This window comes from Nannobrachium achirus, assembly GCF_963921795.1.
Source record: "Nannobrachium achirus genome assembly, chromosome: 1".
Classification (NCBI taxonomy): Eukaryota; Metazoa; Chordata; class Actinopteri; order Myctophiformes; family Myctophidae; genus Nannobrachium; species Nannobrachium achirus.
The window spans coordinates 29961366-29980420 of NC_137810.1; the positions used below are offsets into that span (position 1 = coordinate 29961366).

Sequence of the window (19055 nt, forward strand, 5' to 3'; positions counted from 1 at the left end):
AACCCTTAGCTGAGAGAGAGATGAAGCAGAGATTCAACACTACATACTGTATAACATAAACTTGTTTGACAGCACCGTTATGAGTGTGTATTTTCAGACTTGAATCATCAAAACTTAGTCAACTTCACCTTTCACTCTGTACTTGGTCTGCTCTTTTTATCCCTCTACACCAAACCTCTTTGCCAAAAAATAAATAAATAAATCCTATCACACAAAGATTTGGCGGCCCCCCCTGTAGTAACTCTGAGGACCCCCTAGGGGTCCCGGATCCCCTGTTGAAGACCCCTGCGATTAGGCAGTTTAGTCAAGACTTTCACTCAAGTCTAGCTTTTTAGGAAGAAGCTGTTAATTGTTTTGGAGTCAAGTATTGAAATCCCTCCCATTCACAAAAAGCAATAATCCAAACTGTACAGTGAAGACACTGTGATGATGAATAGCATGTCTGATGCTTCCAAAGGAGTCCATATGGAGCCAGTATTGCAGTCAGGCAACAGATGCCCTGACAAGCTATCATCACACTCACACACACACACACACACACACACACACACACACACACACACACACACACACACACACACACACACACACACACACACACACACACACACACACACACACACACACACACACACACACACACACACACACACACACACACACACACACACACACACACACACACACACACTCACACTCACACACACAGTGTGGTTCCATACCGCTCTGTTGGGAGGCAGTGTAAGAGCCCCTACGGTGGCTTTCAGCTCCTTCTCGGTGGCAGCAGAATTGTTGCGGCTGCTGCTGGCCACCGGTCTGATCTGGATGTGGAACTTCTTGGGCTCCTCGTCGTCAAAGTCGGAGTCGCTGGAGTAGAAGTTGTTGTCCTTCTCCTTCTCCTCAACACAGCGTATCACAGCGGGTCAAGGAACACAAGCTTGTGAAAAACATTTTTGCTCGAGTGGACACTGACTGTCTGGCACCCTGCTGTGTGCTTTTCTAAAGGTGTGAGTGTGGCGTGAGTGTGGGGGTAAAACACTGAAAAACATAGCTGGAGCGAGGGCAAGAGAAACCCACTAGAGAGGACGAGTATGAAAGAGACTGCTAGGTAGTTGACTAGGTTCCCCCTGGGCTATATCATTTCTTTTCACTCTACAGTCTACACCAAAGGTCTTTGTCCCAGAATAAGGTTGCTAAAGTTCATGTGGTTCAGAACAGGGATGCTAAGGTTCAAGTGGTTCAGAATAGGGATGCTAAAGGTGTCTCCACACCAAACAGCCTACAGGAGACTACTTCTGACTGTACACAGACTGCAAAGAACTGCAAAAAACTAAGCACTTTTATTTTTTCAGACGACGCCGACTGTAGTTACTGTATGGCAGTGGTGCCAGGTCTGCTCGTTATAAGCAACGTTGATCCTGTTTTCCTATAATGTTGCTAGTTGTGGGTTGCTTTTGTTTGGGCTTGTTTCTGAAGTGTAGTTGCTTATTTAGCCTTGTTTTCAACATTATTTTATAAAATAACTAATGTAATAGAGCTCAGAGGTGAAACTGGTCGCTGCTTTTGGGCTTATTTTCATAGACCTGGTCGATAATTTCACTCACAGAATCTGGCAACCATACCCGGAGGCACTGTGTGTTCTCCGTGCAGAGGAGAAGGGGAAAAAAAGAACAACAACAACACGGGGAGCTGCTGCACTATTTACTAGCTTTGCTTTGGATCACATTGGAATAGGAACTGAGAGTTGAGATTGAGAATATGGTATTTAGTAAAAATATGCGACGGGAAAATGTCTCTGGCTTATTTTGGCTTGGTTTTGCAGCAGTAGCAAACTATTCTACAACTCCCTCAATCTTACCGACGGCCAGGGGCGACTGAACAAAACTGAGCAAGTCCAGTTTTCCAGTTTTCGGTCGATAACGTTCCCGACCCGCTGCCGAAAACCTGACGATGACCTCCCGTTCGGCAACCGACGCTATCGCCGCCGATTCGCGGCCGAATCGGTTTGGTTAAAAGTGCCCTTAAGGTTCATGTGGTTCAAATAAGGACAGACAACTCATAAGAAAACCACTTGTGGGCTCAGAGGGGTAAAACTAAATATAAAAGAATTGCACATGGCCACAAACGCATCAGACGCATATGTGCCAGCAGGCAAGAATTTTATTACCTTGGCTTGTTGGTGGATATTACTATTTGGGCACACGCTGCAATCTCCATGTGGAAAAGACAAGTGTAATTAGATCTTTGTGGGACCAATTAGATTAGGATGACCAAGAAACAATGCAAGAAGGCAGAGCGAAATGTGTACATACGTGCGAGCACACACACAAATGATTAGAAAGAATAACATAAGGGCGCCAAATGTGTTTGGCGTAACATTACCGTTTTGTCAAAAAGCCAACTATTACATCCTGTTCCCTCAGCCGACCATGTACATCTTGCGGTCATGTGGGTTTTGTGCGTTTGCGTATGCGTGTACACATTCTTTTTTTTTGTTGGCCAGAGGAGATAATGAAAGACAGATATAGCGTTGGTACATATACGAGGGCTTTGTACCAAATGTTCTGATGAGACAGAGAGAGGGAGGGAAAGACAGGGAGAGACAGAGAGGGAGGGAGAGACAGAGACAGGCTTGAGAGAACCATCACTGTTAAACACTTAAGCCCTACAATGTAAATCTTTGTACGCCAAATAGTGAAAATAGCTGACCTACAAGCTCACAAGCTTGTAGATCTACTATTTTTTTGTATGTGATTATAATTATTATTATTATATTTATTTATTTTTGGGGGGCATCTTATATGCCCAACATAGGGATGTCAGGTTGAAAGTGGTGAAATTAAGCAAGGTTGGGGAGTCTAGAATAAGGTGCTAAGGGAAACACGTGCGTTTGACAATAACTAACAAAGTGGACGCTGCTACTCCCCTCGTCTCCCTTCCTCTCCCTCAAATCACTTTCTAAATACGCTCCATTTAAATGTCTGTCTCACAGTCGGAGGCCATTCAGACTTAATGGTCTACTCAGCTAATGGTCTGATAGTGTTTAATTGACTTAGATGTTCCTCTACAGGTCTATCAGTGAGTGGGCTTAATGTTACTTTATCTTTGCCTCCCAACTGACACTGAAAAGAAAGTATAAGAGCAGGGCAAAGCACCAGTGGTTTTTACACTTGGTTTGTTTTTAGTCGGCATGTGAAAGTGTATCATACTGTACACAGGTGTTGTGAAAAAGTAGTCTGTGATAACCCTGCAAAAATGCATATGATATGAAAGTATTAATGGTAGGTTTCACAGTAAAAGCATTGCACAGTAAGTGCCCTGCTTAAACAGCAGCAAACGCTGTGAAAGGATATCATTCTGATTGCTGTCGGCTCGGATGACAAATCCTTCATCGTCCACTTCCAGGGGCGAGTTCTGTACGGGGACACACATACACACACAAGAAAGGCAGAGGGAGACAGCTGGGTCAGCAAGATGGAGTCATACTGTAGCACCTCAGCTGCCTCTCTAACAAAAGGCACAAGTGGTTTCTCATACGGGGTGGTGTCAGTAGCCCACTACAGCCCTGCAAGGATTCTGTCATGAGATGTGCTATTTTGACAAAAGGAGGCTACGTCCAGAAAGTGTTTCCTTCTGGTTAAATAGATGTTGTGGGCCATCTTATCCATTTGGAATTCGATTTTAATTAAAAAAGTGCAGCATCACAGCAGTGTATCGCTTTATGTTGCCAGAACATTCTGAGAGCAACACCAGTGAGCTTAACTCACTACTACAGCCATCATCGCTGCCAGACTCTATAGATACAATGCTTCCAGTCATGGTGGAAAACATAGGAAAGCCAACTTCTCCAGTCAATCCAGGGATCAATTACTGAACATTAAGCCAATTAAGTGGCTGACATTAACAATGTTGACACAATTAGCAAAGCTGGTAATGCTGCCCAACAAGCAGGCTAGTGTATCAACACCATGAACCCAATGACTAGAAGATTTTTTTTTTAATCCCAGACTGTATTGCAGTATTGATACTTTTACTTAAGTAAAATAAGTAAACACTTTTCCCACCACAGCACATTAGTATGTGCGTAGGGATGCGGCGCGTTGTGAGCTTGTAGATCTGCTATTTCCCAAAAAATTTAAATAAATGAACATATATAAACATGTGTCAACATGTAAACGATTATCACAAAATAATTGCGATTATGTCAAATAATTGCGATTATGTCAAATAATTGCGATTAGACAATTATGTAATAATTGTGACAGCCCTATATGCGCGCGCGCGCACACACACACACACACACACACACACACACACACACACACATTACCTCAGAAGCCCCTTCCTTCTCAGAAGGCCCAGAATAAAGTGGGTAAACCGACACGCTCAGTCACGTCATTATCACTCACACACGACTGCCTGCTGCCTCTCGCCCACCACCAGTGGTGTAAAGTAACCAAGTAGATTTACTTAAGTGCAATGTTCAGGGATTTGTACTTTACATGCGCATTTCCAATTTCCAATACTTTTACTCCACTACACCTCGGATCCAAATATTGTACTTTTACTCCACTAAATGTATTATATTTGAAAACTCCAGTTACTAGTTACTTTGTTGGGTTTTATTATTATTACAAAACAGACATTACACAGTTCAGCACTATATACATTTTGGCCATTCGAAAATGGATGATCAACAAGCTCACAATGCGCCGTGATGCGACGCATTGTGAGCTTGTAGATCTGCTATTTTCAAAAGATTTTTGTACATTTGAAATGAGATATTCTGCGTACTGACGACTTTTGCCTTTTTCAGGACAGAGCATTTCTACATTGCAGTATTGATACTTTTACTTAAGTAAAAAATGTGAGTACTTTTTCTACCACTGCCCCCCCCCTTTACAGGTTCTGCTAAAGCTCAATCATGACGCACAGAAATATACAAATGCCAGTCCGCCCACAAAGACACTAAAGACAGAGGCACACACAAACACAAAGCCATGCAAGTGTACACAAACAAGGCTCCCCTACCCATCCACACAAACACTCTCCCTGCCCACATCCCAAACAAACATACAGTACAGTAGATACCCTCTAGACTAGATCAGTGTGTAGGAGGGTGGGGGGCTGTTGGAGCTTGCAAAGAACTGATAATTGGGTTGAGGGCTTTGGAGATGTAGTGTTTGGGTGTGAATTGTCCTCAATACTCACTGGAGCCTCTGTCACCGCGGAGTCCCTGTGAAGATAACACAGAGTAAAGACGGATCACGATTTAATATCAGAAGAGCACTGTGTGTGTGTGTGTGTGTGTGTGTGTGTGTGTGTGTGTGTGTGTGTGTGTGTGTGTGTGTGTGTGTGTGTGTGTGCTTGCGTGCGTGTGTGCAAGCAAATGAGTGGGTTGAAATAACTGACATTTTCCATCCTCAGAATGTAATTCACAAAGTACTTCACAAACAGCGCTAGATTCAAAAGTAAAGTGACTTGGTATGAAATTGAGTGAGGGCAAGTGATCATGGGCTGAGTGTGAGTGAGTCATTTATGCAGTGGTGTAAAGTAACTATGTATATTTACTTATGTACTGTACTCAAGTAAACTTTTTAGGTATTTGTAATTTTACTTGAGTATTTCAAATTTCCATTACTTTTACTCCACTACAACTCTGATCAAAATATTGTACTTTTACTCCACTACAATTATTTGAAAACTTTAGTTACTAGGTACTTTGTAGATTATTAAAACACATTAACTCCAGTCCTATATACATTTTGACCATTTGAAAATAGACGATCTACAAGCTCGCAATGCGTCGATTTGCAATTTTGAGAAATGAATATCAAATATCTAAATACTCAATGAAGAAATTCAAAAACTGTCCTGGGTGTTCCCAAAAGCCTGATTAGACGATAAAATGACAAAAAGTTTTTTTGAAAGTGAAATATCCATTTAAGTAAAACATTTGAGTACTTTTTCCACCACTGTGAGTGAGTGAGTGAGTGAGTGAGTGAGTGACATTTATGTGTCTATGTGAAAACGGTCAACACATGCTTGTGTGTTCCACTCACGTGGAGTCCTTGTCCCTCTTTCCAAGACCAGGGATCCTGAAGGCTTTCCCCCGACTCTTCTTGACCCCCTCTGGCACCAAGGTGCTTATGTACTCCTCAAAGCCCACCAGAGCTACACAGCCAGCAGAAAAACCAACAGCAGACCCAGGCAAAGAAAAGGTAAGGATTAGGGGTGGGCGATATGGTGATACATATCGTGGAGACGATACAATGTCTCCATGATATGCCTTTTCAGAGATATCGTATATACCTGTATATCATGATACAATGAGGGATCCTTAGAAGAAATCCTGTTGAATTGTTGAATACAGAGATTCATTACAGAATTTAATTTAAACCTGCATATTTGGTCTAAATCTGTAGTTCTCAAACTTTACAATGTCGAGGTCTACCCTTAACTCTGACAGTATTCAGAGTTACCTACTCGTTAAGGTCAATTTAGACCTCCCAAAAGGAACCAAGAGAGTCCCTGGACCCAACTTTGAGGACCACTGGTCTAAATGGTCTGTTAATCCTTTTTCCTTTAGTTTTCATTACCTTATTGTACTGTTAAGTAACTTGAAAAATAACCATAGAAACCAACATGAAAAAGAATCGTGGTAAGATTGTGTATCGTGATACAGCTTGGAGAAATATTACAATATTGTATTTTTCCATATCGCCCACCCTAGTAAGGATGCATGCACACACGCAGGTGCACGTCATTCATACACATGTTTTGAATTTATTTTTTTCATTCATAACTTAATAGTGCTTGATGAACACCACTGCCCTGAGCAGCAGACTGTTAAGCATGTGGGTGTTTGTAAAGCATTTAATATTACATAAGCAGCAGAGATTGTTATTTGTCATTTGTATTGCTCACTTGCATAAGAAATGCAAGACATCACCATCAAACTTCAAACTCCATTTTAACCATGATAGATTCATCAAAAACACCTGTCTTTTTTCTGGTGACTCATACTACCCTCCTAATACGTGAGATGGCTGTCTTTTTTCAATAACTTTTTTCATTTATTTTTAATATTTCTTTGAGAAAATGTAAAAGAAAACATCATCTCAGGGTAAGATTCTGAGGAGGGCATCAATGGTAACACTAACTACACAACCAAATGTCATTAATTAAAGACATTCAAGGTGCACTAGGGATGCAAATGAGGTCACCTTTATTCATGAGTCTACCTACTGCCATCCTACAAATATCACATAGCATACTGTACCTGGCCTGTCCTTGCCAGTGCCCTTCTGTTCTGCAAACTTCTGGATGAGGTTCTCTATGCCGATGTTCTCCACGTTCTGCTTGAACTCCTCATGAACCTGAGCACAACAGACAAGCATGCACTGATACATTAGCAATAGCAACTAGCCAACCATGTGCTTGTCTTAACTCATACTCCGCGATCCCCGTAGAAACCGTAGATTTCCCGCTGTACCGCGGTGCCATGCCCGTAGATCCCGGAAGTTTAATTAGCTTTAATCATTATGAAAGGATTAAAAGTATTATCGCTGATTTTCGCTGATTCTGGCTCTTTAGGCCCGCCCCCCTAACTGTATCCGGTCATTTCCGGTCTGGACCGGATCTAGCTTTCCGTATCCGGTCTGAGCCTGGGCCATAGTCCCGCCTCCGTTGGTTTACATTGTAACAGAAGAGAAAGCTACTCGGCGATGGAACACTCGTTTTTCAATCGGATTTTTGCGTTTGGAAACTTTGATCCAGTCTCTACACGCCTGGATTATGATCCCCGCGTTTTGTGCGCGAACGTGTCCACTTGTTACCATAACGCACAGTTGGCTTTTTTCAATGTTTTTTCATGTAAACACTGGCGGATAAGCAGGGATACAGCGTGGCAACGGATATGTCTATTTCAATGGGGGTTTTTTTATTCGAAAGCTTGTCACCGAGTCTACACGTCTACTAGATGAGTCGCGCACAGATTGTGCACGATGCGTGCGCGTGCCCACGTTAAAAGGTAAGCACAATTTGGCAGCTGCTTACTACAGCTATGTTTAAAATGGCAGCAAAATTGTTAAGGGCACAGATTCACAAAAACACAGATACAGAGGAGAAACATAAGGAGAGTAAATCAGAATAAAGAGTATGGATATAGAACTCTGGAAAAGGAAATGTCTTCACTGGAAATTTTGAACATTCCTCTGTGTATAGCTACTTCTTATTTTCTTTTTCTGTCCAATTTAGTCATTGCCAGGACTGCCCACAGTTTTCCCGGTGGATGGTATAACTCCCCAGTGAAATGAAATTAAAACACCTGGGACAACACTCCATACGCCCTCGAATCCACTCCAGCTAGACTCCCAAAATGTGAAACAAACTTCCCATTGCAGTCAGAACTGCAGACTCGCTACATTTTCCACCATAGTAATCGGAGTTACGATAATCCGTCTTTTTCTTGGGAGTTGAACAAGCTGAGAAAAGGCTTTTTCAAAACCATTACAATGGGAGCTAACGAGGCTGGATTTCTTGCGATCACGTGAATTCATACTTCACTACAAAACTGGGAGTCAAATGCTGATACATAGGTTAGCGAAGAACGCCATCTAGTGTAAAAACTGAAAACACAAAACATTTGTCAAATGAAGTCAATGGCAGTCAACGAGTTAATGTCTCAATGTTTAATGTTTAATGTAAAACACTTTGAATTGCCCTGTTGAAATGTGCTATACTGTACAAATCCATTTGCCTTGCCTGTGAAGTGTGAACACTGTCTGCTGGTTGTGTTCATTGATCTGGCCGGAGGCATTACTGCAGCCAAGCCGGCCTCTGTGGTAGTGAACCAGTATTTGACCTCTAGTCTAAGCCACCAGGAGCCCTCAGCTACTTATACAGTGGTGGAAAAAGTACTCCCAATTGTTACTTAAAGCTCCACTGACACGCCCTGAAATTATCATAGTATTATACAGTAGGTCACTTGGTTTATCTGAAAACACGGAAAACACCATAACTGTATGGAAAACACTCTGAATCAAAATATCCCATCGCCTGCAGCGCAGCCCCCTCCACTCTCTAATGCGGCCGGGCCGGGGAGCTCATTGAATCCATAGGAAGAGTCTCCTCAGCCGGGGACTCAGGGTCGGGGAGGAGGAGAAGAGAGACAGACAGATAGTTTCAGAACCGCTGTTAAAAGGGTTTCTCCTCGGTCGGAAACAGCCTGTCTTTGCTCTCCCTGTTTTCTTTGTGTGTGTGTGTGTGTGTGTGTGTGTGTGTGTGTGTGTGTGTGTGTGTGTGTGTGTGTGTGTGTGTGTGTGTGTGTGTGTTGGCTGGCTGGCTGGCTGTGCGAAGCGACTCCGTGTTCGAGTGAGCGGAGTCGCCGTCTATTTAGGCCTGAAGTGGTTAATCTATGTTTTGTAATAATAATCAAAAGTACAATATTTGGATCCGAGATGAAGTGGAGCAGATGTAAAAATACTGGGAATTGGAAATACTCAAGTACAAATACCTCAAAATTGTACTTAAGTAAATCTACTTAGTTACTGGGAGGTAAAGTGCAGGTAAAAGTAATTTAGTTGTCTAATGGAGATCCGAGATGTGTCTGGTCAACCTATTTTACATACCTGTCCAACCTGGACATGAGTGTCTTCTATGGAGTGGGAGTATCCCTTGATCAGCTGTTTCATCTGGCGAAGATGAGCCTCCTCGATCTCCTGGAACTTCTGCGCACACGCACACACACACACACACACACACGCACACACACACACACACACACACACTGAGGAATTGTAATGACTAATTCCACCATCTGCCACAGATGGGCTTTTTTTCTCTTTTCATTTCCCCATGAACTCCAAAATAAGGACAGACAGAGTGTCCAGGCCTATTGAGGATTCAACAGAAGTACCAGGGAGGCATTCAGCCAAGAGTGGAACCTGAGGTTGCCAGGTAATACGCCGGTGATAATTGGAATGGATTTAGTGTGTGTGGCCTCATTTGTCACAGTCTGCTTCATACATACTGCATTGATATGCTGGGCAGTGACATTAGTAAGAGTGTGTGATTGTGCAATGTGCCGCAGTGAAAATAGGCAAACATTCTCCCAAAATATCCAATCTACAAGCTTGCGGCTGTGAGATTTAGATTAGCAATTTTCTGTGAAGAGATCTGGTTAACTACTAATGCGCCAAACGCCCTGATGTGAATCAGTAAACCACCCTATCTCCCCGACTACCACCGTAACTTCCAATGATATCTCCTTGTCAACGAACGAGTATAAACACGGTTCTCAATCTACTAAACACATACGTCTTGTTTTTATACGTCTTTGACACTTTCTCCATCCCTCTGCCAGTCTGCCTTCGCCGTATTCTCCTTACTTCTGCTCCTCTGTGCAACCATTCAGAATTATGGACAGAGTGACCCTTGAATCCATTCAAGGCAGATAATTGGACGTGAGGATTCCAATCCTCATTTCACATAGAAGCAGACATTGAGTTTTTGCTAAAGATTTCCATGGAAACAGCGGCGGTAGCTAGGGAGATGCGGAGGCAGTAATTATGGGTAATGAGTGGTGGTGTAGCGCTGCGGGCAGCGTGGCATCACATTTTGGGGAAGGATCATTTCAGGGGGAAAGGCTTGAAATTGGTTGTCACCTGATGGCATTCATAATATACAAGGTGTGTTTCTTTAAGAGCGACAGGTGAAGAGAGAAAGAGAGAGACGAACCATGAGAGAGAGTGAGGAATAGATGGGGAGAAAGAAAAAGTTTGAGGAGGGGGGGGGGGTTAGAAACATGGCATAAGGGAGACTGGGGAAAGACAGATTGACGGTTGACGGAGTCAGAACGGACCTGGGCTGACTCGCACATCTTCTGCTCAAACTCTCCTCCCACGCGGTTGTACTTCTCGATGCACACTGCGAAAGACTCGGACGATTTCTTAGACTTCAGCTCCGCCTAGTGAGCGAAAGAAGGACAAGGAAATCACAGCCTTTTAACAACTGACTCTATTTCAGTAACATTAAATAAAATGTATAGCTTGCCAAGTCATTAGGAACTATTTATTCTGAGCAATTACAGCCATTCCACTGAGTATTCACCGCTATCCTTTAAAAAAAACTGTCTGTGGCAATGAATTCACACGTTGGGCGTCCCTGTAGTCAGCTCAGCACAAATCAATGAGAAAGGTTTCTGTAGCCAAGGACAAATCTGATTACTTTATCAATCTCTGCTCATTAAAACATTGGCTCTCCCGTTCCATGGTAGCCCACCAGAGGCAAATTATGACCCAATTTAAGTCCCCCGTATACCTTTAGCCTGAGATACCAAAAGGTGTTATAAGGGATGGGCAGAGTGGGGAGACACTGAGGTTTCATTCCTCTCCGCTGCATTTTCCCTTAATGCCCAAAAGATGCACAGAGATCTGTGGCTGCTTTCACAGATGTAGAGCGAAGCCCCTTGCACACAAAGTCAGTATTCATATGGGGGAGGTGGACGACTAACATTTAAAATGAACACACGCTTCTCTGTGAGATCTTGCACACCTATTCCGTCCGATGAGTGGCTGCAACAGTACGATTCTTTTGTTTGTTTTTTTCATTCAAAATCTAGTTTGATTTGTGCATTTATTAAGAATGCGTAAAAAAACTGATGGACCATTAAAGAAAAAAACATCAGACTCAAGGGAAAATCCTTTAATCACTTATTTATTGTGCTTCACTGCCCCCAAAATGACAAAAAGTAGTAGGTATATTATTATTGGCCAACGTACCCCCTAGAATAGGGATGCTGGGGTTCAAGTGGTTAAAATGTGAGGCGTGTCTGACCTTCTCCAGCTCTTTCTGGGGAGCGGATTCCTTCCTGAGTCGCTCCAGCTCTATACACTTGGCGTGGTAGCCCTCCCTGGACTTCTGGAGGTGACCGCTCTGGACCTGCACGGCCTGCACCGCCTCCAGAGTACCCACCACCTCCTCCTTGGTCTGACACGCACACACACACACACACACACACACACACACACACGCACGCACACACGCACGCACACGCACAGTCGCACACGCACACGCACACACACACACACACACACACTCAGTCTTTACATCCAAAACAACAAACTTGGGTCAGAGTGACCTGTGCTGAAGCGTTCTTTTACCTTGCGGTGTGTTTTAACCTGCTCCTCTCCGTATTTGTTGATGTCTCTGATCAGGTCGTTCATCTTCCTCATCAGCTCCAGGTGGCAGAGAGCCAGCTTGTCTGAGGACACCCGAAACACATCCCACATGGGTGCAAATGTCCTGAAAAACACACACAGGATGAATGTGTAGGCATGCATATATTACATACATACATTCACACAAAAAGCACACATTTGATGACAGGCCTGACAGGTCATGACTAAAGGTCACAAATGAGAGTCAAACATGGCTGTGGGTGTTACTCACGCTGGAGAAGTACAGTAGTACCTTTGAGTATCAATACCAATCCCATTGATATCTTAAATACCAATCCCATTGATTATTTGCTTAATCCGGTCTTCTACCCTGAGCCATCCCAAACTAGCAAAGTGTGTTTAATTAGGTGGGTCATGGGCTTAAGGCCGACTATTAGTCCTATCAGTTTGTTTTGGGAGGTCTAAAGCTTAGTTTTTAGAGACATTGCGGTGTTGGAGAACCAAGCATAATCAAAATGGGATTGAATGAGGGCTCCAGCTAGAGTTAGTGCTCTCTTGTTGACAATAGAGGAAATCCTGCCCTTGAACTTGTGTTGACCCAAACCAGTAGTAGAGTGAGTGTATCATGCAACCACTACTGCTGACCTCACATCAAATGATCGTCATGTTGTGAAATCATAAAATCTCACAACCAGAAACCGATCACTAGTGATTAGACTGGTTAACCACAAAAACCCTAGCTTTCGTGTTCTGGACATAATAGGCCGACATTTGTCAAAATCGATCTATACAAAATATTTCCTATTTACATTTCTTTAAACTAGTAAGGCGCCTCAGGGCGACATGCGACCTCGCCCTAAATAATAATAATAATAATAATAATAATAATAATAATAAAGCTTTATTTGTATAGCACCTTTCATGACATGAAATGCAGCTCAAAGTGCTTTACAGAGCAGAAAATGAAGCACAGTTACTTAACAGAAAGAATAAAATACACATGAATACAATAAAGCAGAACAATAAAAACATAAAACATTGAAGAACAATTTCAGAACAGTGTGGACGTCAATAGCATCAAAGAGATAAAAAAATAATTCAGCTAAAAGCAAGAGTAAAGAAATAGGTCTTGAGCTGTGCTTTAAAGCTATCCACAGAGGCTGCCTGTCTTAGGTGTAGTGGGAGTTTATTCCAAACTGTCGGTCCGTAGAAGCAGAAAGCTGCTTCACCATATTTTTTATATTTCATTTTAGGCACATCGAGTAGGTCAGCACTAGAAGACCTGAGTGGGCGGTTTGGAACGTATCTATGCAGGCAGTCATAGAGGTACGAAGGTGCCAGACCATTTAGAGCTTTATAAACAAGTAAAATAAAGGGTGAGGTCGCGCCAATTCTTGGCTATCTGGCCAGTGATGTATATTGGACCAGTTACCCATATATGGAGAGTGGAGACCCCTGCATGATAGTCAACAATGATATGTCAAAACATGCCCATATATGAGCATTACCAAATATGGGAATTCCCAGATATGTCCTTAACACATTCCCTGCCATTTAACAATACCTTCGTACTCTCATATGCCTCCAGTCTCCATAGACTTCCATGTAATTCATAGTGCACGGATCATGCACACCCATGCCTAGATGCACCACGTGTGTCCACATTGCTCACAGCTTTCAAACAAAAAAATCCGAATGGAAATCCGTTCAGGCATTCATGAGATAGCAGCCATTATGTTTTCCTAAAATGTAAACAAAGATGGCTGCCATGTTTGAAAGATGGGGTTGCTATGGGGGTTAACTCTTACAGTGCCAATCCCGAACTAGTTCGGCTTTATTTGTCCTTATCAGAGTGCCGATCCCTAACTAGTTCGGCTTTTAAAAAAAAATATATATATATATATATATATATATATATATTTTTTTTTTTTCGTCATCTGTTTACACGGCCCGCAAGAGCGTCGCGCCGCCGATATTTACCATCCACTCCAATGCAATCCAGGATCTTTAGAGCTCATTTTCTCTGTTCCATGCATATCCATATTCCATGCATGAGGTGTGCAAGGTTTAATCATGGCTAAATTGCCGAAAATAGGGCTTCTAAAATGCTTGGTAGCCAATAGCTAACATCAAGCTAACTTCATCCTCTTCCTGTACATGCACAAAGGAAAGTGTTCAGGCAAGTCATGGCTGCAGGGCTTGTGCATATACCAGCACTTGACTATGTAGCATTCTATGGCCATTGGACGCCCTCTAGTGGTGAAAAGGTGGCATTGAAAGAGTTAAATTAAACATGCAATTTCGCGATTGCTATCATGCCTCCTACATTTTTTGGGGTCAAAGATTTGTTTTGAAAAAAAAAATAAAAAAATAAAAAAAAATGTTTTTCTCGGCAGGGAAAGACATTGAAATAATCTCGGGATTATCGGGCCTGGCACACAATGAGTTAATATTGATGACATTGGGACAGGGATCACCATATATGGGCATAAAACGTATGTTAATTAGTAAAGCCAAGCAGGGCCTTGGCAAGTTAGGGCCTGGGTTTGATGCCTGGGGATCTCTATATATGGGCATAAGGGGGTACCCTAACAGGGCATCATCTGGGAATGCCCATACTGTATATGGACATTTTATTTATTTTATCAAGGGATACCCATATGGACTTTTACATGGTGATGTCACCTGTGATATCACCTGTGATGTCACAGTGACAAGGGAACCAACCCATAGACTGTAAAAATGTGTACTTACTGACTGACTGACTGACTGACTGACTGACTGACTGACAGACAGACACGGAAACAAGCTGCGACATTTCTCCCCTGACATCACAGTGACATCAGAGCATGATGTCAGAGCGACAAACCCATAGAACCATACACAAACCCATAGAACCATAGACTGTAAAAATCTGTACTGACTGACTGACGGACGGACGGACGGACGGACGGACAGGCAGACAAGCTGCGACATTTCCCAGGGTATACTGCGACCTTCGGTCGCAATAAGTAGCAGATCTACACGCACATAACGTCAAGCTTATAGATCGGCTAATTTGAATGACGAGATTTGTTGTAGAGGGAAAAAACAAGGGGACCAAGTATGGACCCCTGGGGGACCCCGGTCAACACAATACAGCAGCTACAGTGGTTACATTTCTACGCTGTACTTCAGTATGTTTAATTGAGCACGGAGAAATGTCAGAGCACACACTCACTGTACAGGAAGTGAAAAATACAGCTCTGAGAGGAAGGAGTGGAAGACAGAAACCACAGAGCAGAGATGTGATCTACAGTAGTATCTGGGTACCATCACACCGCTACATCCTCTCTGGAGGAAAACATTTAGAACACCAGCACAGTCTAGGGCCATTTGACAAGACTGGGCTTTGTTTTGTGTGCGTGCGTGTGTGCGTGCGTGCGTCTACATCCCATTCCAATGTTTTGTCTCTATTAGGGCAGACAGCAGGGAGTGCGGGAGAGAAGGATCGGAGTGTGGTCTAGCGCGGTGTTTCCCAAACAGTGGGTGAAAATGGGTCACAAGTAAAAACTAACATATATTTTATCTAATACGTTTCAAAATAATTACAGAATTTAAAAACAAAACAAACATTAGATACTTTAAAGTAAGAAATAGTGAAATCTACAAGCTAACAAGCTTGTAGTTCTGTTATTTTCACTATTAAATAGGACTTAAGTGGTTAATTGTATTGTATGTATTTTCTTTCCCGGGGAGATACCATATTTCTTGTTTGGGTCTCAGGCTTTGGGAAACACTGCTCTAGTGTCTTGGGCTTAAATCCATATTGTGATAAGAGACTAGATTTGCGATTTTCGTGATATTGAAATCTTGTCTTTAGCTGTTTTAAAAAAATGAAAATAGCAGATATATAAGCTCACAATGTGACGATTGTGATGATTGTAGATCAGCCATTTTGGAAAATGTTCGATTTTTTATATCATCATATAATATCAAAATGAAATTATTTTGTCAAAGATATTTTGTGAAATCTGATCATGTCCAGATCACCAAGGCTTGTGTCTAGTATCAAATTAGTGTTAAATCAATTCTCCGTATTTAACTACATGTTGATGAGACGCGTGTGCTGTCAGGAGAAGTAGGTGTGGTTTAACTGTACTGCGTGGAGGCCTGTTAACCTCACTCACCCCTGTGGACTGCCATTGTTGGCCAGCTTCGCCAGCTTGCTCATGGACTTGGAATAAGTCTCCTCTATTGCAGCCCTGCAACACACACACACACACACACACACACACACACACACACACACACACACACACACACACACACACACACACACACACACACACACACACACACACACACACACACACACACACACACACACACACACACACACACACACACACACACACACACACACACACACACACACACACACACACACACACACACACAAGCAGTCTTTAGTTTACCAGTAATAAATCAGGAAGACAAGACTACTAGCTTATGAATTCTTAAAATTGGAACTAACTAGACTACAGAGAGTGAACTATACAGCAGAATGGTAAAGATTCAATAAAACCTCCCCACACAACCCCCTTGCCCCTGTTAGCACCCCATACATCCTGCCCTGTCCAATTCAGACTGTACTACACTTGGATCCAGACATACTCAAAGTGTAGCAATACCACATTTAAATAATGAATTCTCCTTATTTCACCAAGAGTGAACAACAGAAAACTTTAATAACCATCTGTAGACCCCCAAAGACAGCGTGGAGGGAGGATATATCTTCCATATATCTAGAGGGCAAACAGAACGATACTGAGGCAGAACAGGAGGAGGTGGGGTGGAAGGAGGAAGGAGGAGAGAGGAGAGAGAAAGAAGAAGAGACATAAAACAAACAAACGTATTGATCTTGAGCACAGTGCCGGTACGGTAGACTTCGAGACAAACAGGGTCACGAACTGTGTCCCCACTATTCTAACCGTAGTAATACATCATTATTAGACTTTATTAAGACGATGCCAGAACCGGTCGTTCAAAATCACCCGATAAGACCATAAGCCCCTGAAATGAGCAATTTCAGAGAGAGAGAGAGAATGGTTGTCACACTACAGTTATGACTTCACTTGCAATAACTGCTTCTGCAGCAGAGACAATAACCCGAGCTGTGAGGGATGATGTGGAACTAGTTGATAATACGTATTCCATCCAAGCTCTATCAGCTTGACATCGAAGGGAGAGAGAGAGAGAGAGAGAGAGAGAGAGAGAGAGAGAGAGAGAGAGAGAGAGAGAGAGAGAGAGAGAGAGAGAGAGAGAGTGTGGAATCCCACCGCTAACCCACAATGTCCCTATTTTATTTCTGACCACTGATTGGTTGTGTGATGCTAATTTGGCAGATAAGCAAATGTCCTTGCTCTCTGCAAGAAATGTGCAGAGGAACTGTAACTTCTGAATCAATGTCAGAAAAGTAAAAATCAAACCTCGGTTCGAAGTGGAGCGGTGAATCTGAGCAGCTATACCGTGTGTGTGTGTGTGTGTGTGTGTGTGTGTGTGTCTAGTCTGCACAATAGTGCCATAGAAGCTGTGCGTGTGTGTGCCTGCACAACAGCGCCCCTCCTTTAACTAGTGTGTTGTGTGTGGCCACTCAAGGTATTGCCAGGCTACGGACACGGCCAGCCAGCCACCCAGCCACCCACCCACCCACCCACGGACATACCTGTCTATTGGGAGCGCTTTCACCGCTCCAAAAAACAGTCAGTGTTGGTCACTTGCTGTGAGAAATTACTGGGAACCTCTGCACTGCTATTTATCCACCATTTGCAGTCACCAAGCATTTCACACAACCAGCCTTTAGCTTTGTCAATGTCAACATCATGTATTAAAGATATGATTTAGTTTTTTATTACATGCTATTGGAGAAACTTTGTGGTAATATCTCTGGATCTGGAAGAAAGATTTCCTTGCTCTTTGCTGTGTCACGCTTGTGATTTATGGGACAGTGATTCTAATATCCGAAACTAAAGCATTTGTTGGAGAGGTAATCTGAAACAACTTCCCCTAAACAAAACAAAAGCCGATATTGTACTTTCAATGTTTTTGCAATTAATTAACTGTGCAGCCCTAGAGTGCCAAGTTGTAGTTTCTTTTTTTTTCTTCAATCGAACACTTCCTAGTTCTGCCACCTCCCACACACACAAACACTAATGTGTTAGGGCTGAACGAATGGAAACAATTTACTGCTTTGCATATACCGTATATATAAACTGTAATGGTTTCACTTCAGAGGGTGAAATATTAGGCAGTTGTTCAATATTGGCTGACTGAACATGACACCTCTGTGAATGAAGAATGTGTGTGCAAGAAGTATTGCAAGAACTCATTAAATCATTGTGTAATTTATTAGATGGACTGTAATGTTTTACTTCCAGATTAGTCATGAAAAATGCTAAATCTTTTCTATCAAGAAGTACATTTGTTTTTGTACAATGTGACTGACTGGCCCAATTTGCCATAGTTACATTGTATCCTTTGCAATGTCAATATTGCACATGTGTACATTGCGTTGTCGGTGCTCAAACGCTAATATTGTGCAGCCCTATCATGCATGCAACAAACACAGAGTCTTACCTCTCACGGACAAACTCGGCCAACTCCTTGGTAGCCAGCTGGCCATGCTTCATGTTGTGGTAGAGCACGTCGAAGCCGGCATTCTTCTCCCCCTACCGAGAAACAAATCATAAAACACAGGAGGGCCATTATTAGAAACTAAAAGACAAAGAGAGGAATGTTAAGTACAGCATGTTCTTCGTACAAGTCTAGACCCTTATCAAAATGTTTAGTCACCGTTGTTCCTCTAAAAGATTAATTGGGTCACATTAGTAT

General features: G+C 42.6%; 1 protein-coding gene across 1 annotated transcript in view; it reads right to left on the bottom strand.

The window, feature by feature from the left end:
• Positions 1-19055, bottom strand: part of fcho1 (FCH and mu domain containing endocytic adaptor 1) — a 63910-nt gene that overhangs the window by 17819 nt on the left and 27036 nt on the right. Inside the window, exons 3-13 of the mRNA XM_080728067.1 lie at positions 18801-18892; positions 16352-16426; positions 12165-12306; positions 11839-11991; positions 10865-10969; positions 9633-9731; positions 7283-7379; positions 6063-6174; positions 5212-5236; positions 3340-3414; positions 723-893 (exon numbers count right to left, since the gene is read on the bottom strand). Coding sequence (XP_080584193.1) covers positions 723-893; positions 3340-3414; positions 5212-5236; positions 6063-6174; positions 7283-7379; positions 9633-9731; positions 10865-10969; positions 11839-11991; positions 12165-12306; positions 16352-16426; positions 18801-18892 — 1146 coding nt within the window. The remainder of the gene's footprint in view (positions 1-722; positions 894-3339; positions 3415-5211; positions 5237-6062; positions 6175-7282; positions 7380-9632; positions 9732-10864; positions 10970-11838; positions 11992-12164; positions 12307-16351; positions 16427-18800; positions 18893-19055) is intronic.